This window comes from Empidonax traillii, unplaced genomic scaffold, assembly GCF_003031625.1.
Source record: "Empidonax traillii isolate 1590-97213 ecotype Southwest subspecies unplaced genomic scaffold, ASM303162v1 scaffold38:size1800464, whole genome shotgun sequence".
Classification (NCBI taxonomy): domain Eukaryota; kingdom Metazoa; phylum Chordata; class Aves; order Passeriformes; family Tyrannidae; genus Empidonax; species Empidonax traillii.
This window is the reverse complement of record NW_020955231.1, coordinates 1,246,298-1,262,910: the sequence shown is the minus strand read 5'-3', so window position 1 is coordinate 1,262,910 and position 16,613 is coordinate 1,246,298. Positions and strand designations below refer to the sequence as shown.

The 16,613-nt window shown below is 41.4% G+C and overlaps 1 protein-coding gene across 5 annotated transcripts in view; it reads left to right on the top strand.

Annotated features, from left to right (window-relative positions):
• The first annotated feature begins 5,276 nt into the window (after nucleotides 1–5,276).
• The window catches only part of WASHC2C (WASH complex subunit 2C), a 35,443-nt gene continuing 24,106 nt past the window's right edge, over nucleotides 5,277–16,613 (top strand). For 4 of the 5 annotated variants that reach the window (XM_027878121.1, XM_027878119.1, XM_027878122.1 and 1 more), the window contains exons 1-12: nucleotides 5,360–5,505; nucleotides 5,942–6,106; nucleotides 7,647–7,712; nucleotides 8,402–8,575; nucleotides 9,257–9,350; nucleotides 9,712–9,770; nucleotides 10,556–10,603; nucleotides 11,832–11,936; nucleotides 12,460–12,547; nucleotides 13,748–13,816; nucleotides 14,187–14,299; nucleotides 16,487–16,559. In XM_027878121.1, coding sequence (XP_027733922.1) covers nucleotides 5,362–5,505; nucleotides 5,942–6,106; nucleotides 7,647–7,712; nucleotides 8,402–8,575; nucleotides 9,257–9,350; nucleotides 9,712–9,770; nucleotides 10,556–10,603; nucleotides 11,832–11,936; nucleotides 12,460–12,547; nucleotides 13,748–13,816; nucleotides 14,187–14,299; nucleotides 16,487–16,559 — 1,198 coding nt within the window. In that variant the 5' untranslated portion in view covers nucleotides 5,360–5,361. Of the gene's footprint in view, nucleotides 5,323–5,359; nucleotides 5,506–5,941; nucleotides 6,107–7,646; nucleotides 7,713–8,401; nucleotides 8,576–9,256; nucleotides 9,351–9,711; nucleotides 9,771–10,555; nucleotides 10,604–11,831; nucleotides 11,937–12,459; nucleotides 12,548–13,747; nucleotides 13,817–14,186; nucleotides 14,300–16,486; nucleotides 16,560–16,613 lie in introns of those variants that run through there. The other variant, XM_027878120.1, reaches the window with a different exon arrangement.

Sequence of the window (16,613 nt, the reverse complement as noted above, 5' to 3'; positions counted from 1 at the left end):
GTGGAACTATATGATCTTTAAGGTCACTTCCAACTCAAACCATTCTATGATTCATTATTCTTACTTTCCATCAAAAAAGCTTTCCCTTTCAGATCCTGAGCAGAGAGCTGCTGTCCTCATGGTGGAATAATACTAGATGAGAGAATAAGTTCACTCCTGATTCCATAGAATTTATTTATCATGCAGGTAAATATTTGCACATAAATCACATAGATAACTAAACCTCCTGTATGCTGGAAGTACAATCTTTAGCTTAAATAGGTTTAAAGCCTTCTGAGGAAAGCTGTAAAACTCCTATTAACTTCTGCAGCCTTCAAAATAGATCTTAAGGCTTGGATCAAGCAAACCACTTATGTATATCCTTAAGCCCATTGTCTCCAGTGAAGCCACTCCTTATTCTCAAGAACTCACCTGGTGAAAGGCTTTGGTGGATCTAACCTGGAACATAAGTTCAGAGTCATCCTAGCTCTGTGCTGCTTTATCAACTGTGATACATCAATTCATATGAAAAGTTTAATTTCTTGACTGTTTACAAAGGGGGAGAGTAGCAGTATTTCATTAGTCCTGTGAGTTTCATGTTTCAAAGTTTTGCTAAAGTAGAAAACCATGGGATTGTGATTCAGAAACTTTTTTTATTTTTTTCATTCTGATGCTGACTTGATGCATGGCTTTGGCTGACTCCCATAAGTGTGTCAGAGATTTCAAATTTTAGAGCTTATTACCTGACTGTAGAGAAACACAGAACCTAGAGACAGAACACAGAAGTCAACTTATCCCATTCCTCTCACAACAAGTATTCCTACACCTCACCAAGGGAACTCCATGGTAATGGCAGTTCTCCAAGCCCCTGATTTTACCATCAGAGATGAACTTTTTGGATTGAAGAAGGATCAAATCCATGTGAGGGAAACCAATGAGGTCATGTGTGTCCTTTAGAGGATTACCAGTTTTGTTGTGGATTTTGTTTTTCCTAGGATTTCTAATTACCTGAGCGGAATTTATCAGCCTGGTTATTTTTTTCCTACTTGCACACCTTATTGCAGTAAGTCATTTGACTCACTACAGCAAGGTCTTTTTAGGTGACATGGGTAACCATAGTCTACTTATGTGTTCTGTCATTGCATTCACCAGCAATGAAACCCAAGCAGGAAGGAAAGTATATCTGGGAGATTCAGGCTCTTGATCTGGTCCAGTGACAGCACACATGTACTTATTTCTAGCTATAGACACTTCTTTCTGAACTGTGTGCCACAGTCTGAGGCATCTTCAAGCTCTGACTTTGCTCATCTCCCCCAGGACCTTTAGCAGCCTGCAGATAATGCAGGTGCTGGGACTATCTCTTGGAGGCTGGGGGGTTCTGATAATTGCAGGGCATGAACAATACATCTCTCTGTATCTGTACCAAGCCATACAACACAACCCATGCATGAGAATGGGGAGTGGCAGGGAAAATGCAGAACAATGCACAAATTGTATTAGGGTTCTCTCCTTTGTGTGATGCAGAAGCTTAACTTTTAATTGTATTTTGACTTTTTCTTTTGTTTGCATCCTGTTCTGAAGTTATAGAAACATATTTACTTTCTGTTAGCTATTGGGAAAGCTGGCTGTGGTATTCTTTAATTTTTTACCTTGTAAATATTTGTGAGTTTAACCAAGTGCTGTGTCTCAATGTTTAAGTAGTACGTCTGCCAAAGCTTTTACCCACATGGAAAAAAAAATTAACCAGGTTAGCTATATGGCATATCATGACTCAGAATATCAAGAATAGAGAAATATATTTAAATATATATATTCAGTGTCACATCAAGACTCGAAGTTTTTGTCCACTGTATGCTATAATTTCCTCATGGACAAAAGCTAGTGGGAATTTAGTAACCACTTCACAAAATCAGTTTAAAAAATAAGGAGAAAGATCAGATCCCCCTAATAATCTGGTATGAATGCAGAGTACTTCCTATTATGTCATAATCTGTGTGTGTGTATTCGATATCACTGTGTCTTTAACAGAGTTGCATATGGCCTAGCATAAAGCTAGCCATGTTGTTTATTGGGATATTTTCTGGACAAAGCAATCTACTCATTGGTTTGAGAGCAGTCAGGATCCACTCCAACGGAAAATGCTTGCTTTCAGTTCTGCAGAGGTTCTGAAGAGACAGTGAGCTGGGATCATACATAACAGGTGTGCAATACTGGCCTTCCAATTAATTTTAGTGTAGCATCACCTCGCTTTTAGCCTCCTACAGCCATTCTGTAGCTGCTAAAATTTCTTTGCAGTCCTATGGACATATGGAAAATATTGTGGGTATCAGCTTGTGCAAGAGCATAAATACTGGACCTCTTGCTTTGCTTTGCATTTGCTTCTTGGTATAATGTTTGCAGATGTTTCTTTGTGGACATGAACAAGATTTGAGGCTAACCCATGTTTAAACCAGTGGATTAAGGAGTACTAGTGTGCTCTGTCATCTGGATAATTCCAACTGTTTCTAGTACCCCTCCCACTACTTTTGCCTTGGTTTCACAGGAAGGAAGCTTAGTGATCTAAGCCAGAAGAAAAACATCCAGATTGCTATAGCACAGAATCCCTAAGTGTGCCAGGATTGGACTCACTGCTCAGTCCAACTCTGCTAATTTCATTATTACATTGAGGAGAATCACAGAGTTACATATTTATGTCTCTATCCCCAACTCTGTAGGGAAATCCCAGAGGCAGATGTAATTTCAGCCATATAACTGATGTCAGGTCAGTATGTAAGCAAGTTTTCACACTAGAGCAACAAACTTTCATCAGTATAGTCCCCAGTTGTCAGTGTTGGCTCATCAGAACCAGAGGATTTATGGTCTGGCAGCAGTCTTGGGTAGTAAATTTTTAGGCGTAGCTGACAAGCAGTTTCAGGATAGTCAGTGGCTTTTTCCACCATGGAACAACATTGCAGAAGATAGGCTGAAGTGGGATGAGGAAGAAATCCATGGAAGTCTGTCTCGTCTTTCGCCATATCTTCGTAACTATAGCATCTCATTACACTGTGCTAGCTCTTCAGAAACTGGTGGGCGGAAAAGAGCAGCAGCTGCAGTATGTGCTGTGCTTCTCAAAGCTGTCTTGTGTATATTTTCTTCAAACCGTTTGAGTCCTGTACTCTGGCCCACCTTTGCAATCCATAGGGCTCTGCCAGCAACCTGCTTACCTGACTGTGCACTTTCACTGCAGCCTTTCAGAGTCCCGCCAAAAGACCTGTGTCTCGTTTCACATTGCTGCAAATACATGAGGCTGAGCAGTTGCATGGGGCTGGCTGAATTACAAGGTACACCACTCTACTGTGCCTTCTGTCCTTACAGCCACACAGGAAGGAACTTGTCCCCCAGTCTGATTCCAACAGCACTCTGCCCGTCTATGGAAGTTGAACACAGATCTCATGGCCGTTTACAAGCAGCAAGCGATGCCACTGGGCTAAGGCATGCCTGTAAGCATGGATATCAGAGAGCTCAGCCCTGTACAGTCTAACATGTTCTGGTTCTTCATCTGCAGATTAGTCCCAGTGACATACATGATTTTTGATACCTTTACATCACATAATCATTTGTAAAGTTCTGAGGGGAAGAGCCAGTGATTTTTCTTGCTGTCATCTTCTCTCTAACCTTTAAAAGGAACCTGTTTAAATTCCTTTCTAAAAGGAATTTTAGGACTGAAATGCTTTTTGGAACCCTTCCTGTAATGTTTAGGATGGGACTTATAGAAAGCAGATTTTGAATGTGCCCTTCATAGCCCTCTCTACTCAGAGACTGGTGTATGTATCACAAATAAACAATTTTCCCTAAGGAAGCATTCAGGTTCCATGTAGCTGTCATGTTGGGTTTTTTTATTGAAACTAATCTGCAAGATCCCCCCCAGACCTGAAACTGCTTGATGGTAAGACCCTACATTTTGCAGCATCAGTACACATGAAGCATGTAGATCTCAAGTTTTGTAATGCATGAAGTTCTGTGCCAGGAGAAATGAAAAGTAATTAAAGGCACGTTTTTCTAGTTTTTGGAATATTTTGGAGGAAGAAACTATGGCAAAACAGTAAAAGCCTTGGAGAATAATTTTAGATTAATCCTATCTGTGGTTTTTAACAGTCTTGCTCAAGATGTTGTGAAACTAGCCGAGGTTAATATTTTTCTACTTATACTTTCTTAAGTTTCTGTTTTATTATCAGCATATTAAAGTTCTTTAAATTCTACTATGTTTAAAGGTCTGAGTTCAGTACTGGTACAGAATCATAGAAAAATAGAATTGAAAGGAATACAATACTTTACTTTTAGAACTTCCTGTGTCCCTTATCTAGCAATGTATTTCCAGCATCTGTATGCAGCCATTAAACCAATATGTGATATTGGAGATCTTGGGTGTTTTTTTCTTATTTAAATTGAGAACCTAAGTAAGATCTATCAGTGCCCTGGTTCCTTAGCAGTAGTATCAATACAATAATTAAATAAATGGCATGTGCTAATATAAAGTGCGGACTGTTTCCAGTGGATTTTTTAGTTATCACCTGGAAGAACCGATTATTTTATTGTCATTTCTTTTCTGGTTAATTCACTTCTAATAAAGATCATTTGAAATATAGTGATGTGACAAGTTCTTTTAATCCATTGGAAAAAAAAGTCATGGCAAGAAAGGGGGAAGCTAGTGCGGGTGTGTGGGGTTTTTACCTGTAAAGACCCCGAGATAATTGGCTGTGAAATCCCGTTTGGCAATTTGCACTGTATTTTTATTCATGTTACATTGTGTACAGTGTTTTCTTCTAGAAAATCCTGGAATTCTAGCGTGGATTTATTAAGGCTCATCCAGTTAAACCCAAAGATTTTAACCTGGTTTAAGGTAAGCCTTGCACTTACTTTTCTAAGAAAAACAGCAGGAGGGGGCCAGAGGGCCCCTCTCTACTTGTAAGCCTGGCCACTAGCAGACCCTGTCGCATTGTTCCAGCGGGGAATGATGTGCTGCAGACCCTCCACTTCGTTCCCAGCGCAGTGCAGGGCCCGCCGTGCCCGCACCCCTTACGGATCGTGTCCGGCGCCTCAGTCACGGGCCTCAGACCCCGCGAGCAGCTGCCTCACCCGCTCCCCCCCGCCAAGGTCCTCGTTCCTCTGGATTCCCGCGGCGCGGGCGGCACGAGACGGTACGGTGTGGGATGGGATGGGATGGGGTGGAGTGCGACGGGACGGGATCGCTCCGCCCGCGCCGCCTCGCGCCCCCTGCCGGCCGTCCCTGGCGGGGCGGGGCGGGGCGGGGCGGGGGTCACGTGGTGGCGCTCAGCTGACCGCGGGCGGCGGCGCGAGGGCGCGGTGAGCGCGGGGCCGGGCCGGGCTGGGGGCGCGCGGGCCATGGCGGGCGGCCCCGCGCTCACCGCCCTTGTCCCGCAGATGAACGGGGACGCGGCGGAGCCCGCGCCCGTGTGGGAGCGGCCCTGGTCGCTGGAGGAGATCCGTAAGGGCAGCCAGAGCTGGTCCTTGGCCTCGGACGCCGGGGTGAGCGGTGCGGCCGGTACCGGGCCGGAGCCCGGCGCCGGAGGAATGCGCGGGCTGTGTGCGGGGCGGTGCCGTGCCGCGGGGCTCGGGACCGTGTGCGGGGCGATGCTGCTGCGGGACTCGGGGGTGGCCCAGCGCGGGAAGGGCGCCCAGGCCGTGGCCCTCCGGGGCCCCCGGAACGCGGCGGGAGCTGCCCCGGTCAGGGCCCGGCGGCTCTCCCGGTGCTTTAACCCCCTGGTCCGGGCGGCAAAACCAAAAGGAGGAATTGGCCCCAAGTAGAGGCAGAATTAAGTGACTGAGACTTGATCCTGGGTGTATGTGCGGGTCCTTCAGTCTAAACTGTGTTTGTTTTGGTGCTCAGTTGAAGTGTGTGGTCAGTTCTGCCGAAAGGAAAAAGAGCTGCGTGCTGACTTTTGCTTTCCTCTGTTGTCAACAGCTTCTGCATTTTCTACAAGAATTCTCACAACAAACCATTTCCAGGACTCATGAAATCAAAAAACAAGTGGACGGATTGATTAGTGAAACAAAAGCTACAGACTGTCGTCTTCATAATGTCTTCAATGACTTTCTTATGTTGTCCAACACGCAGTTCATAGAGAATGTGAGTGTGTTCTAGTACAGCATCAAACTTGTACTCCAAACAGTGCTGTTGTCTCTTTAATGTGGAGAAAGGATTTGACTTTTTAGCAAGTCTGATGCTAATTTAGGGATAAGGTGACTTTGAATTGCTTTCTGTTAAAGGATGTCCTAATTCTTTTGTGAGTGATGCACATTCCAGTATTGGTAGGCTCCCTTTTGCACATTCTGAGGTACTTTCCTTCCTTGTTTATATGTGACCTGGAGATGACAATTTCATTTTTAGTACTGTGAGTGAGCTGGGATTTCTGTAATGTCTTGGTTTATCTTCACAAGTTGCATGAATGTAGCATTTGCCTGTACTTGTCTGTCTAAATATGAGAATGTTATAGGCTGCTGTTAATTTGCCCAGTGGTGTTATTTTACTCTAAAAGCATTTTGTATTAAAGGTGTTGGGCTGCAGGCAGTTGCCCCTTACGTTTGGCTGCGATGACCATATTTTCTGGCTAATGTTGCCACTTTATAAATATTGCTGTTTTGAAAGGTGAAGCTAGACTTGAAAGCCTGTTACAGCATTGTATCACTAGAAGCATGTGTCTTATTAAGATGTAGATCTTTATTAGTATTTCAGATTTGGGAAAGGTTTTTTAGTGCTGTGGATTTTGTCAGGTATTTTGTTTTGATCAGCACTGTTTTCAGGCCGTATGTGTCTCATCTGAAGCCATGGTGTTATTGCAAAGATGGTGGCAGAGGAAAAGATGGAAATCTGGATTCCTGTTGTGGGGTTTTTTTGGTGGTAGTGGGTTTTTTTCAGAGCTGCAGTGTCTTTTTTGGCCTAACTTGGCTATTCAGCATGATGATTCTGCTGAGAACAGTTTGTACCAAATATTTTAAGTCTTGTGTGTTTGAAGCTGTTTCTTCCCAAATTAAGTGCACAGAAATAGGTCTTCATTTCTGTTTCGTTAGTGAGAGATCTGTCTCTTCCCAGGAGATAACTGCACCTGTGTTTGAGATTTGGATTTAAGTTTGCAGCTTCCAGGAAGATCTTTTGTTCCCCTGTGTCTCCTTTTAGCTGGTCCTAAAAAAGTACTAAAAGAGATGGATGTGAGGGATCATCAGAACAAACTGAAGGTTGAGGGATGTTGTGAATCTTCTCTGTAAGTACAGGAGAAGGGTAAATGCTAAAGAATAAAAGGAAAGTAGACAGCTTGTAAGTTGTCTGAATAATTCTGAGGGTATCCAGAATATCTTTATATTGGGAGGGTTAAGAGAGTGCATGTTTTTTTAAGATATTCAAGTTAAATGGTCAACTTGTCTTCTACTACTGCAGTGACATTTGCAGACTTGAATTACTTCAGTTGCATAGAGAGGCTGCCTGATGTCTTCAATGCATAAAGGAGGCTATGAAGGTGCTTGACATCATCCATGGCTTCTTTTTTTAAACGTGTAATGAACTGATGTGTAGTTAATTACATGTTAATAGTGTGTTTCTTGGTGGTACCTGTGGTTTAGCCCTTGCACCAGTAGGTTGTTCTTATATGAATTAATTTTCCTTTACTTTTTAGAGAGTATATGATGAAGAAGTGGAAGAACCTATTCCCAAAGCTGATGCTGGAGACAAAACGGAGCAGGTAGTTAACTTAAACTGCCTTGAGTCCTGTCAATATGTTTGCAGCTGTTGTCTACCTTCTCATTTTCAAACTCTGCATACATTTACAGCTTACAAACCAAACTTTTTCCTTTCTCCTTAAAGTCTCTCTGTTGGATGGTGTGTGTCACTCAGACATAAAGTTGACAGTAACAGTGGAGACTATTACAGCGTGTAATGATCTGTTGGGGGCTCTCCAAGCTCAATACTGTGCTCAGCAGACAAGACTTATGCATCGATTTTTCAAGTGGTTATGCACTTGATTTTTCAATTGTTTTTTTCAGCAAGAGACTGAGGCCTTGAGCCGCTCTACTGGATTCACAGGTAGCGAACTGGGGAAGCAGAATCTGACTGGAATAATTCCCAGGAATGAAACCTTAGAGAGGTTTATTTTTATCTTACGATCTAGGTGTGTTATACCATAAATGTTCCCCTGATGGGTTAGGAGCACAAATATGGCAGTACTGTGCTGGTGTGGATGCGTAGAACATTTCTGTTTCTAGGAGTGATAATGATGAATTGAGTCAAGCAAAAGAAACTTCTGAAGGTCTTTCTAATACAGTGAGAAAGCTTTCGTTGTACTAATTTGAAATTAGCATTTTGCACGTGTATTGCAATAAGATTGAGTCTTGAGTAAAATGCAATAAGAATGTGTTTTTTCTGTTACTAAAGGAAAAGACTCGGGAACAGAAAGAGGCTGATCTGATCCCCAAAATTCAAGAAGCAGTGAATTATGGGTTGCAGGTTCTGGACAGTGCATTTGAACAGCTAGACATCAAAGCAGGCAACTCTGACTCAGAAGAAGAAGAAAGTAATGAAAGGATGGAACTGATACTTGAGCCCAAGGTATAGAGACCTCTTCTTGCTGGGAGCATGGATTTGTGTTTTGCTTTGTTGGACTTGATCTTTGCTTTTGTCAGCAGTATCACTGCATTAATATAAAATTGATATTTGTTAGCTAAAATGAGGGTTTGATGAGTGCACCCGAAGGAGGAGTGCTCTTTGCCGAGCTGTTCCTTGCATAGCCTGCTTGTTTTGCAGTTAGGTTAACATTAAGGTGTGGCACCCTAAAGGGAGGCAGTTTAGCACAATGAACTTGGAAGAGGAAGCCTCAATTCTGTGTGGGAGTGGGATGTATAAATGTCATGCTTTTTAGGTACAAATCATATCTTCGTGGGTGGTTTTTACTCTCACAGTAATTAAGAACCCTAGGTGCAGGATTTGGGGGAAGACTGATGCCTGTAAGTCTTTGTGGCAATATTCTTTTATTAGATGGCTTGAGGCAAGCAAGTTGGAACTACACAAATAGAAGTGGCCCCTTGATTTGACAGTGTTAAATGGAATAAACCTCAGCTGTCCCACCTGGTTGCATGTTGACTTGAAGTGTATGTCTGGTGGGACTCTCTTTAAACAGGCTTTTAACTTCCTTGAGTTAAAACAAGGGGTGTGGGTGTAAGACTTCTGGTTTTGTCAGCCATGTAGAGCTATTCAGCAATGTCAGAAAGACCTGATGTTGTCTCTTTTTAGGATCTCTATATTGACAGGCCTTTACCGTACTTGATTGGCTCTCAGCAGTTTATGGAACAGGATGATGTTGGCCTTGGAGATCTCTCCAGTGAAGGTATGTGCTAGCATGACCTTTTATTTCTGTGCTAGTAAGTAGTTCCTAATCTGATACTTTGCTCTGTTTTAAATTATAATTTTCATTATCCTATGTAATGTTCTTGCATGTTTAGATGCACACTGTAACTGGGGAAAAAATGTGCATCATGCTGTAACAACCACTTATGTGGTATACAAAGCAGTAACTTCTCAGTTGTGTTCTGTGTATTAGAAACGCAAAGTGTTAAAACTTCATCGGCCTTTGAAGCTCTTTCAAACCGCTCTTTTCCACCTGAAGTTTAGTTTTCTTTGCAAAGTCTTCAAAGTTGCTGTTGATATGCTCTCTCTGATCTTAACATTTTTGCTTTCATTTAAATTAGAAGGATCAGTAGACAGCGATCGTGGAAGTGTAATTGACAGTGAAGAGAAGGATGAAGAGGTAAGTTTGCTAAGTTTTCACCACCATTCGTGAGCCCTTCTTTGCGTGTAAGGCCATCAGCTACCTTGCTTTTTGATGTCAGGTCTCAGGACAATATTGCTCAGTGTTTGTTCCCTGTGTTGGTTATGATAAATGTACTTTCTGTTATTATTCTTATGCAGTAGTTTCCTTTGCAGCTTTTCAGAGGAGCAAAAAAGTGGTTTTGGCTCTAGCTGTTATTAAAGTAGAATGCTTCAAACTGAAGTTTTTTATTCCAGTCTAATTTCATTTTGAAAGCAAATCAGATTCTTATCAAGAATTACATCTATGGGGAACAAATCTGATGTAAATTACAGTCACAAAGAATGGGATGGTGACTGACAGGATCAAGTTTAAAGCTTTAAGTCCACCTCCAGGCTTTGCCACATAAGTCTGTTGCAGTGGAATATCAATTTCTGGTATGTTTTGCCTGCCTTGGCTGAGATATGTCTGCATTGTAACTGTGCTATGGAAGCACTCTCTTTTTCCTGAGGTGTTCACTTTCGGTCCCTTTGCTCAATTAAAGTAAATCCCTCTTGACTTACTCCAATGCACTGTCAGGTGGAGCTGTCTTTGCTAATTTAATGACTTTCTAGTGAGCTCTGTTCATAACATTGATCAGCAGTGAGGGAACAATTCCTTGGTCAGGTCACAGTGAGCAGATCTGAATGTCCAAACTTAAGCACGTTCAGAGTTTCCGAGCCCTTTCTCCTAACCACTGGACCAAGTAGTGTGTGAATCTTGTCTTTGTGTCTCTTGTGTTACAGGAATCTGATGATGAATTTGGAAACCCTAGTGAAGATGACCAAAAGACGGTATGGTTATACACTCTGGTACCTACCTGAAAGACTTTACACTTGCGACACAGTGAGGATGCAAGAAAGAGGAGATGAGATCTCTAGACAATTAACTATTAAAAACTTTGTTAAGCCTCATTTGTATAACTTCTTATGGGAAGGCTGTCCTGGCCACATGCGTCATGTTGTGGAGATGAACCTGGGTTGGGCTTGAAGACATGCTGTCATGAGATACAGAGGTGGGATGGCATTGCCTGATGTGTGCTTTCCTCATGAATTATTTGGGAAACATGAGAATTCAGAGAATCTACCCCAGGAAAACGAGGCTTCAGTGGGATGATTTGGTCTGTAATTAAAATTCTAAATTTGTTATGAAGGAAGTAAGGAACAGCACAGTTTGGATATTGCATGAAATCAAAGGTCTGGACAGTATTAAATATTTGACAAGTATGTCCATTTGGACAATGAATGAAAGGGGAAAAGAAATGTTTAGATTGAAAAATTCAAGCCTCACTTTAATCACTGATTGTAGGAGAAGGAATCATACCCATGTTTAGATGTGCCACTGCAAGAGATTTTATGTGGAGATCTTCAACCTGAAATTATTAATGTCAAAAGAGCAACATTGCAAAAAGCAACCCTTATTTGATGTATATATTACTAAAACAGTGTTGCAAGAGCGCTCAGATATTACATTAAGCTGACCTTTATAGGGTAACTTTTGTATGCCTGATGTGTTTTAAAATGAGCAAATGTCTTCGGGTTGTTGGTGATTTAGTTCACTTCTGGGACCTTGCCCAGCTCACACTTCACTTCATCGTTTTCATCCTCTTATTGACGTGACTAAAACCAAGATACGGGCACGTATTGTCTGTCATTCTGCTTTCCACCTTAGTAATAGTGTAAGGTGATACAATTTTTTACTAGCTGATCACAGCATTCCTGAGTTAGGACTAAGTACTAGGTCTTCAGTTTGTGTGTGAACACTTCTTGTGAGGAGAGCGTTCGTGTCCTCAGTTGCAGCATTTGGTGACACAGAACAGGGATGTTCTAGAGAACGTAGCAACTTGCTTGGAGCTAGAGGCACTCCTTCCTTATCTCTCAAAAGCTGTGAAGTACCCCAAACTGGCTGTATGTTTCCCTCCTTTCAATAAGTTTGATTTGACTATTTTATCTAAGCAGATGTAGTTTTGTGCTTGTTTTTTATGCCAACTTCAGTAGAACACAACAGGGTATTGTTTTTTAGAGGACAGTACAGATGAGTGATGAAGATGATTATGATGGCTGTGATCTCTTTGATTCTGAAAAAGAGGAAGATGAAGATGGAGACTTAGAGGAAAGCACAAAGCCTGTGAGTATTTGTTGCCTCTCTGGATTGAGAGATTTGACTTCCTGTGTGCAAAATCTGTCCTTAGACAGATTATGATAGTAGCTCTCAGTTATGTGGGATGGGATCCTGTAGAGAGGGCCTCTAAAAATCCTGAATGGTCTTTTAATGTCACTCAGGCTTTACCCCCTCTTGCACTCTAAGCTGACATCAAAGCTGTCTTTAAAGAGCACTGAGAAATTAATTGTTGCATTTTGTGAGTTAAATGCTTCTTGTTTCTCCTGCTTACGAAACAAGGTGAGGTTAAAAATAGTGTTATCGTCAGGAACTAGAAATTGGGGGTTTTCTCCTCTTGATGCATGCCTAATCTTTTAATTGCTTTCTTAGCAGAAAGAAAACAGCCCTTCTTCTGAGGGCCTCAGTCAAAGTCTAGACAAGATATTGTACAAGTGAGGCTATAGAATACAGTATTTATAATTGCAGTTGCATCAAGTCTGTAACTGGATCTTATATAAGAAATATGCTGTTATTTGTCCCCACTCCTCAGAAAAAGAAGAGGCCAACATCATTTGCAGATGAGCTGGCAGCTCGAATCAAAGGAGAAGTAGCAGTCAAACAGGATGAAGAACGTTCATGTAAGTTAACTCTTAAGTTTTGGTAAGTGCTTGTGTGGTAGTGGGGGACTCGTGAGAGAGTTGGACTGGAGATTCTGGGTGACAGCATGTGAAGTTACACAGGTGTGTTATTTGAACGTATATTAGGTAGAAGCCAAATGAGACGAAGACAGTATTTTGTGTTCTGAGAAACTTTTTGGCCATAACTTACAGGGTTGGATTCACTGAGTTATAGTGTAAAACTCATTGCTTTCAGATCAGACAGGTCACTTCCAAAACAAAACACACGTATTATTGGAAAGGTTTTCTCTCCAATCTGATTTTCTCCCTGCATGTTTGATCACATGTACTTTCCCCTATTTCAAGTAAGTATGTAGAAGCCACTGGTCACTGTAGTCTTTTTGTGAGCTCTGCAGTGGAAAACCTCTCAAACAGTGGTGTTTTCCTGTGATGTATGTTGGTTGTTTTCTTTGTGGCTTAAATATACTGCATTTTGAGGATACTTTACTGCTGTTTTTCATGATACTTTAGACTAAATAATGCATTTGCTTTTGTGTCGCTTTCAAAGGGACAGACTTGTCAAGTATTAAGTCTCACAGAAAAGCAGCAATTGAAAACAGCTGGCTGAAATTGAGTCGGCAAGTGCTTATGAGCCTGCTGTTGACCTGTAATTCTGAGAGCACAAACAGAAGAGAACAGTGTGTGTGTGTTCTTGCATAGTTCAAACAATTGAACTAGGTCTGTGAATATCAGACTATAAAACCTACCAATTTACCCTCTTCAGTTACAGGGAAGTCTTCCGTTCATTAACATAACTTTGTGATGTTAAGTAAGGTCAGAGGAGATAAAACTCTGACTTCGATTTTGGTAGCTGAATCAAGGAATAATGAATCTGGAGTCATTTGAAATATTCAAAGGTTCTGCAAAGGTGTAGAACCTGTACCATCTGGGATGCTGTGTTGCTTTCCAACATCTCAGTTGACACTAGTTTATGTGTGGGCAGCTGTGTTGAACCCCTAGTATCTGACAGAATGATTCTATTACAATTTTAGATACTAGCTTTAGAAACTGTACTTCATAGATTTGCTTCACTGGGCTGATTCATATCAAAACATAGAGGTCAACTTGGTTAGATTATTTTTTAGGTTTTTTTTACCATGGATTGATCACAGGCTATAAGTAAAGGTGGACTGTTTTTTCTTTGAATCTTTATTCTTAAAGCCCTGTCATCTGAGACCAAAACAAGGAAAACCCCGAAAGAGAAGAAAGAAGTTAGAGTTCCATCGGATGGTAGGATATCCTCCTGTCTTGTTTTTGAATTGTGGGCTGGACTGTAAGACATTGACCTCTATTCTAGAAGCTGGGTGGGATATCAGTGAGCATCTGTCAGGGTGAGTGTGTAAAACAAATCTAGGTTGTGATGTGCACGTAAACAAGGCTAGAGACAGACTCAGTGGGAATTCATCCTTAAATGCAGCCTTCTGGAGCAACCACATACAACCCAATCTGTCTTCAGTAGCTTCTCTGTATATGTCATATATATATGTATATATAAGAGAGGGCAGATGGAATCAAAGCAGTTTTTAATTTGGTTGTCTTGTATTCCCTGGCCTGAAACTTGGTCAGTCCTACCAAAGCTCATGGCTCTTGCACTTTCTAGATGAAGATGATGACATCTTCAAGCCTCCGAAGTTGACTGATGAAGACTTCACACCGTTTGTTTCAAGGGGTGGCCTCTTCAGTGGTGGAACAGGTCTCTTTGATGATGAAGAGGTGAGAATGCTGGAGATGATAGAAATTAAGTGTCTCCCTTTTAAAAACAAAAGATCCCCACAGATTTTCCCCTCTGGAAGGCAGAGAGGGGAAACTCCATTTTGTTGCTCGGCAATATTCAAGTTTGGTGAGATAGTATAGCTTTCCAGTGGGGAAACAGAACTGCATGAGTGAGATACTAATGTTCCCCTTGGCACAGAGTCCTCTCTTCTTCAGTGGTGCTGATGAGAGATGCAAGTGTGGTTCTAGCTCTTTATTAGACAGGTTCAAGTTCCAAGAGACCTTAATCAGCCCCTTATTTGTATCTGTGGAGGTAAACCAAATGCTATCCAGTTGTTTTAAATCATCAGATTTCTATTAAAATGCCTGTTCTGTATATTACAGAATACTGAATTTTGTAATTCTCTCTTTGTCTGATTGGGGGAGAAGTTTGAACAAAAGAGAACATGAAGCCCTTCACACTTTATTTTTGACATACCATGTGTGGACAGTGATGCTGCTGGGTTTCTCTGTTCCGTGCTGTTAAAAGTTTCCTACAGCAGTGTTCTTTCCTCTAGTTATTATATGATTCCTGGGCTGCTTGTGATGGCAAAAAAAGTTCATCTTAAGCTTACTTGTATGCTATCTAGAGCTGACTTGATAAAGAAGTGGCACAAAGAGCATTTCTGACCTTATTTTACCACTGTTTGTGCATGTGAAAGGGGATAGAAACCCAATGTCGGGGTTACTTGAGATGGAAGAATCTTGCAGCACTGCTTTGTGAAACAAATGATTGCCTCTGATTTGTTATGCAGTTGATACTGGTAACAGTCAAGGTTAGTCCAGAATAGTAGCCAAATTGTTGCCTTTGAGGGTTGCTGTGTTCCTCATTGCGACTGGAACAAAAGTCAGGTGTTCCTCGGAGCAAAGGAGGCTATAAGACTGAAATTTGGAAGGGAGCCTCCTGTACCTTAAGTTTACTATGCCAGTGTAATAGAATACAGTTAAGAAGTACCAAACAGGAGCATTGTCTGTAGTGAAGGGGATAGTTCCTGCAATGTTTTTCACTGAAACACAGCCTTTATTGAAAAAATATAATGCTCTTTTTTATTTTTTTTTAGGTGGCAGCCAACAGCTTAAAAAATATTTTAAAAAATGATCTGATAGTGCAAGCCATCTTTGTGTCGGAGCAAATCCAGATGAAGCTATCATTGGCTATCTCTTGGTTACTTATTACTAAGACTATTTTCCTCATCCTATAGGCACAGGCTAGCCAAGCAGATTTGTCAATGTTTGTTGCCTGCCTGCATATGGCTATTCTTGTTTTTTTGTTATCTGAAAGTTAAATATCTAGGAAGGGTAACTTAGCTTTGCTTGCCTTGTGCGTTGTACTGCACCAGAAGACAGACATGTTAGGTTAACAGGCAAACAGTAACTGACAAATGTGCAATTGATCACTGACATCTTTACTGCTCTCTTATTCTTTGGGAAGCATTGCTGCCTTCTTGCTACAGAGTTGATACAAAGATCATGCATTTTGAAGCTCCGGATAGGCAACCTCTAATACCCAACTTCCCATAAGAGGGAGGCTTTCAAGAAATTAGGTGGTCAGTACTTGAAAGATCTGGATATTTCTTGGAAATCTAGACTATAGTTGTTGGGGAAGATTTCAGCTGGGCAACTGAAACCTGAACACAAGAACTTCTGTGGAAGTGTCCTGCAATGCTTTTGAGCTATAATGTATTTCTCTGCACACTTACGGTATCTTAACATCTCCTTAGCCACAATATAAATCATTCATCTTAACCACATGAAGTCAGGAGTATTTTTGTGCTTGTCCTGACCTGAATTCTTCCTTCAAAGCTGACTGTATAAGTTTCAATGGGAAAGTTTAGAAGGGTGTAATCAGGACCTAAATAGTTGTAGATTAATTATTGTAAGCCCTTGAAGATATGCAAATACAAGGTCATTCCTTCTCTTCAGCAGACTGATAATCTGTGTAAATTAAAGTTTAGAAGACAGCAACTTTTCTGAAGTCTGTTTAAGTTTAAGTCTGTATTTACAGACATCCTTTTGAGAAGGGAGTGGTGATTATCTCTTCTGTCTTGGCTTAGAAGGGGATATTCAATATGGAAAAATCAGCATCTGTTTTTCCCTACAAAAAACAAATTCAGACTCTCTCCTCTTTGCATTTTCATCTATAATCAGAGTGACCTTTTTGCTGAAGCACCAAAAGTAGAAGAATCAAAAGAGAGAGAGGAGCGAGTCCCAGTAAGTGAAGGTAAGAACCAATTGTTGCCTCCTGTAGTCCTGCTGTGATTTATCACTGCTAGCA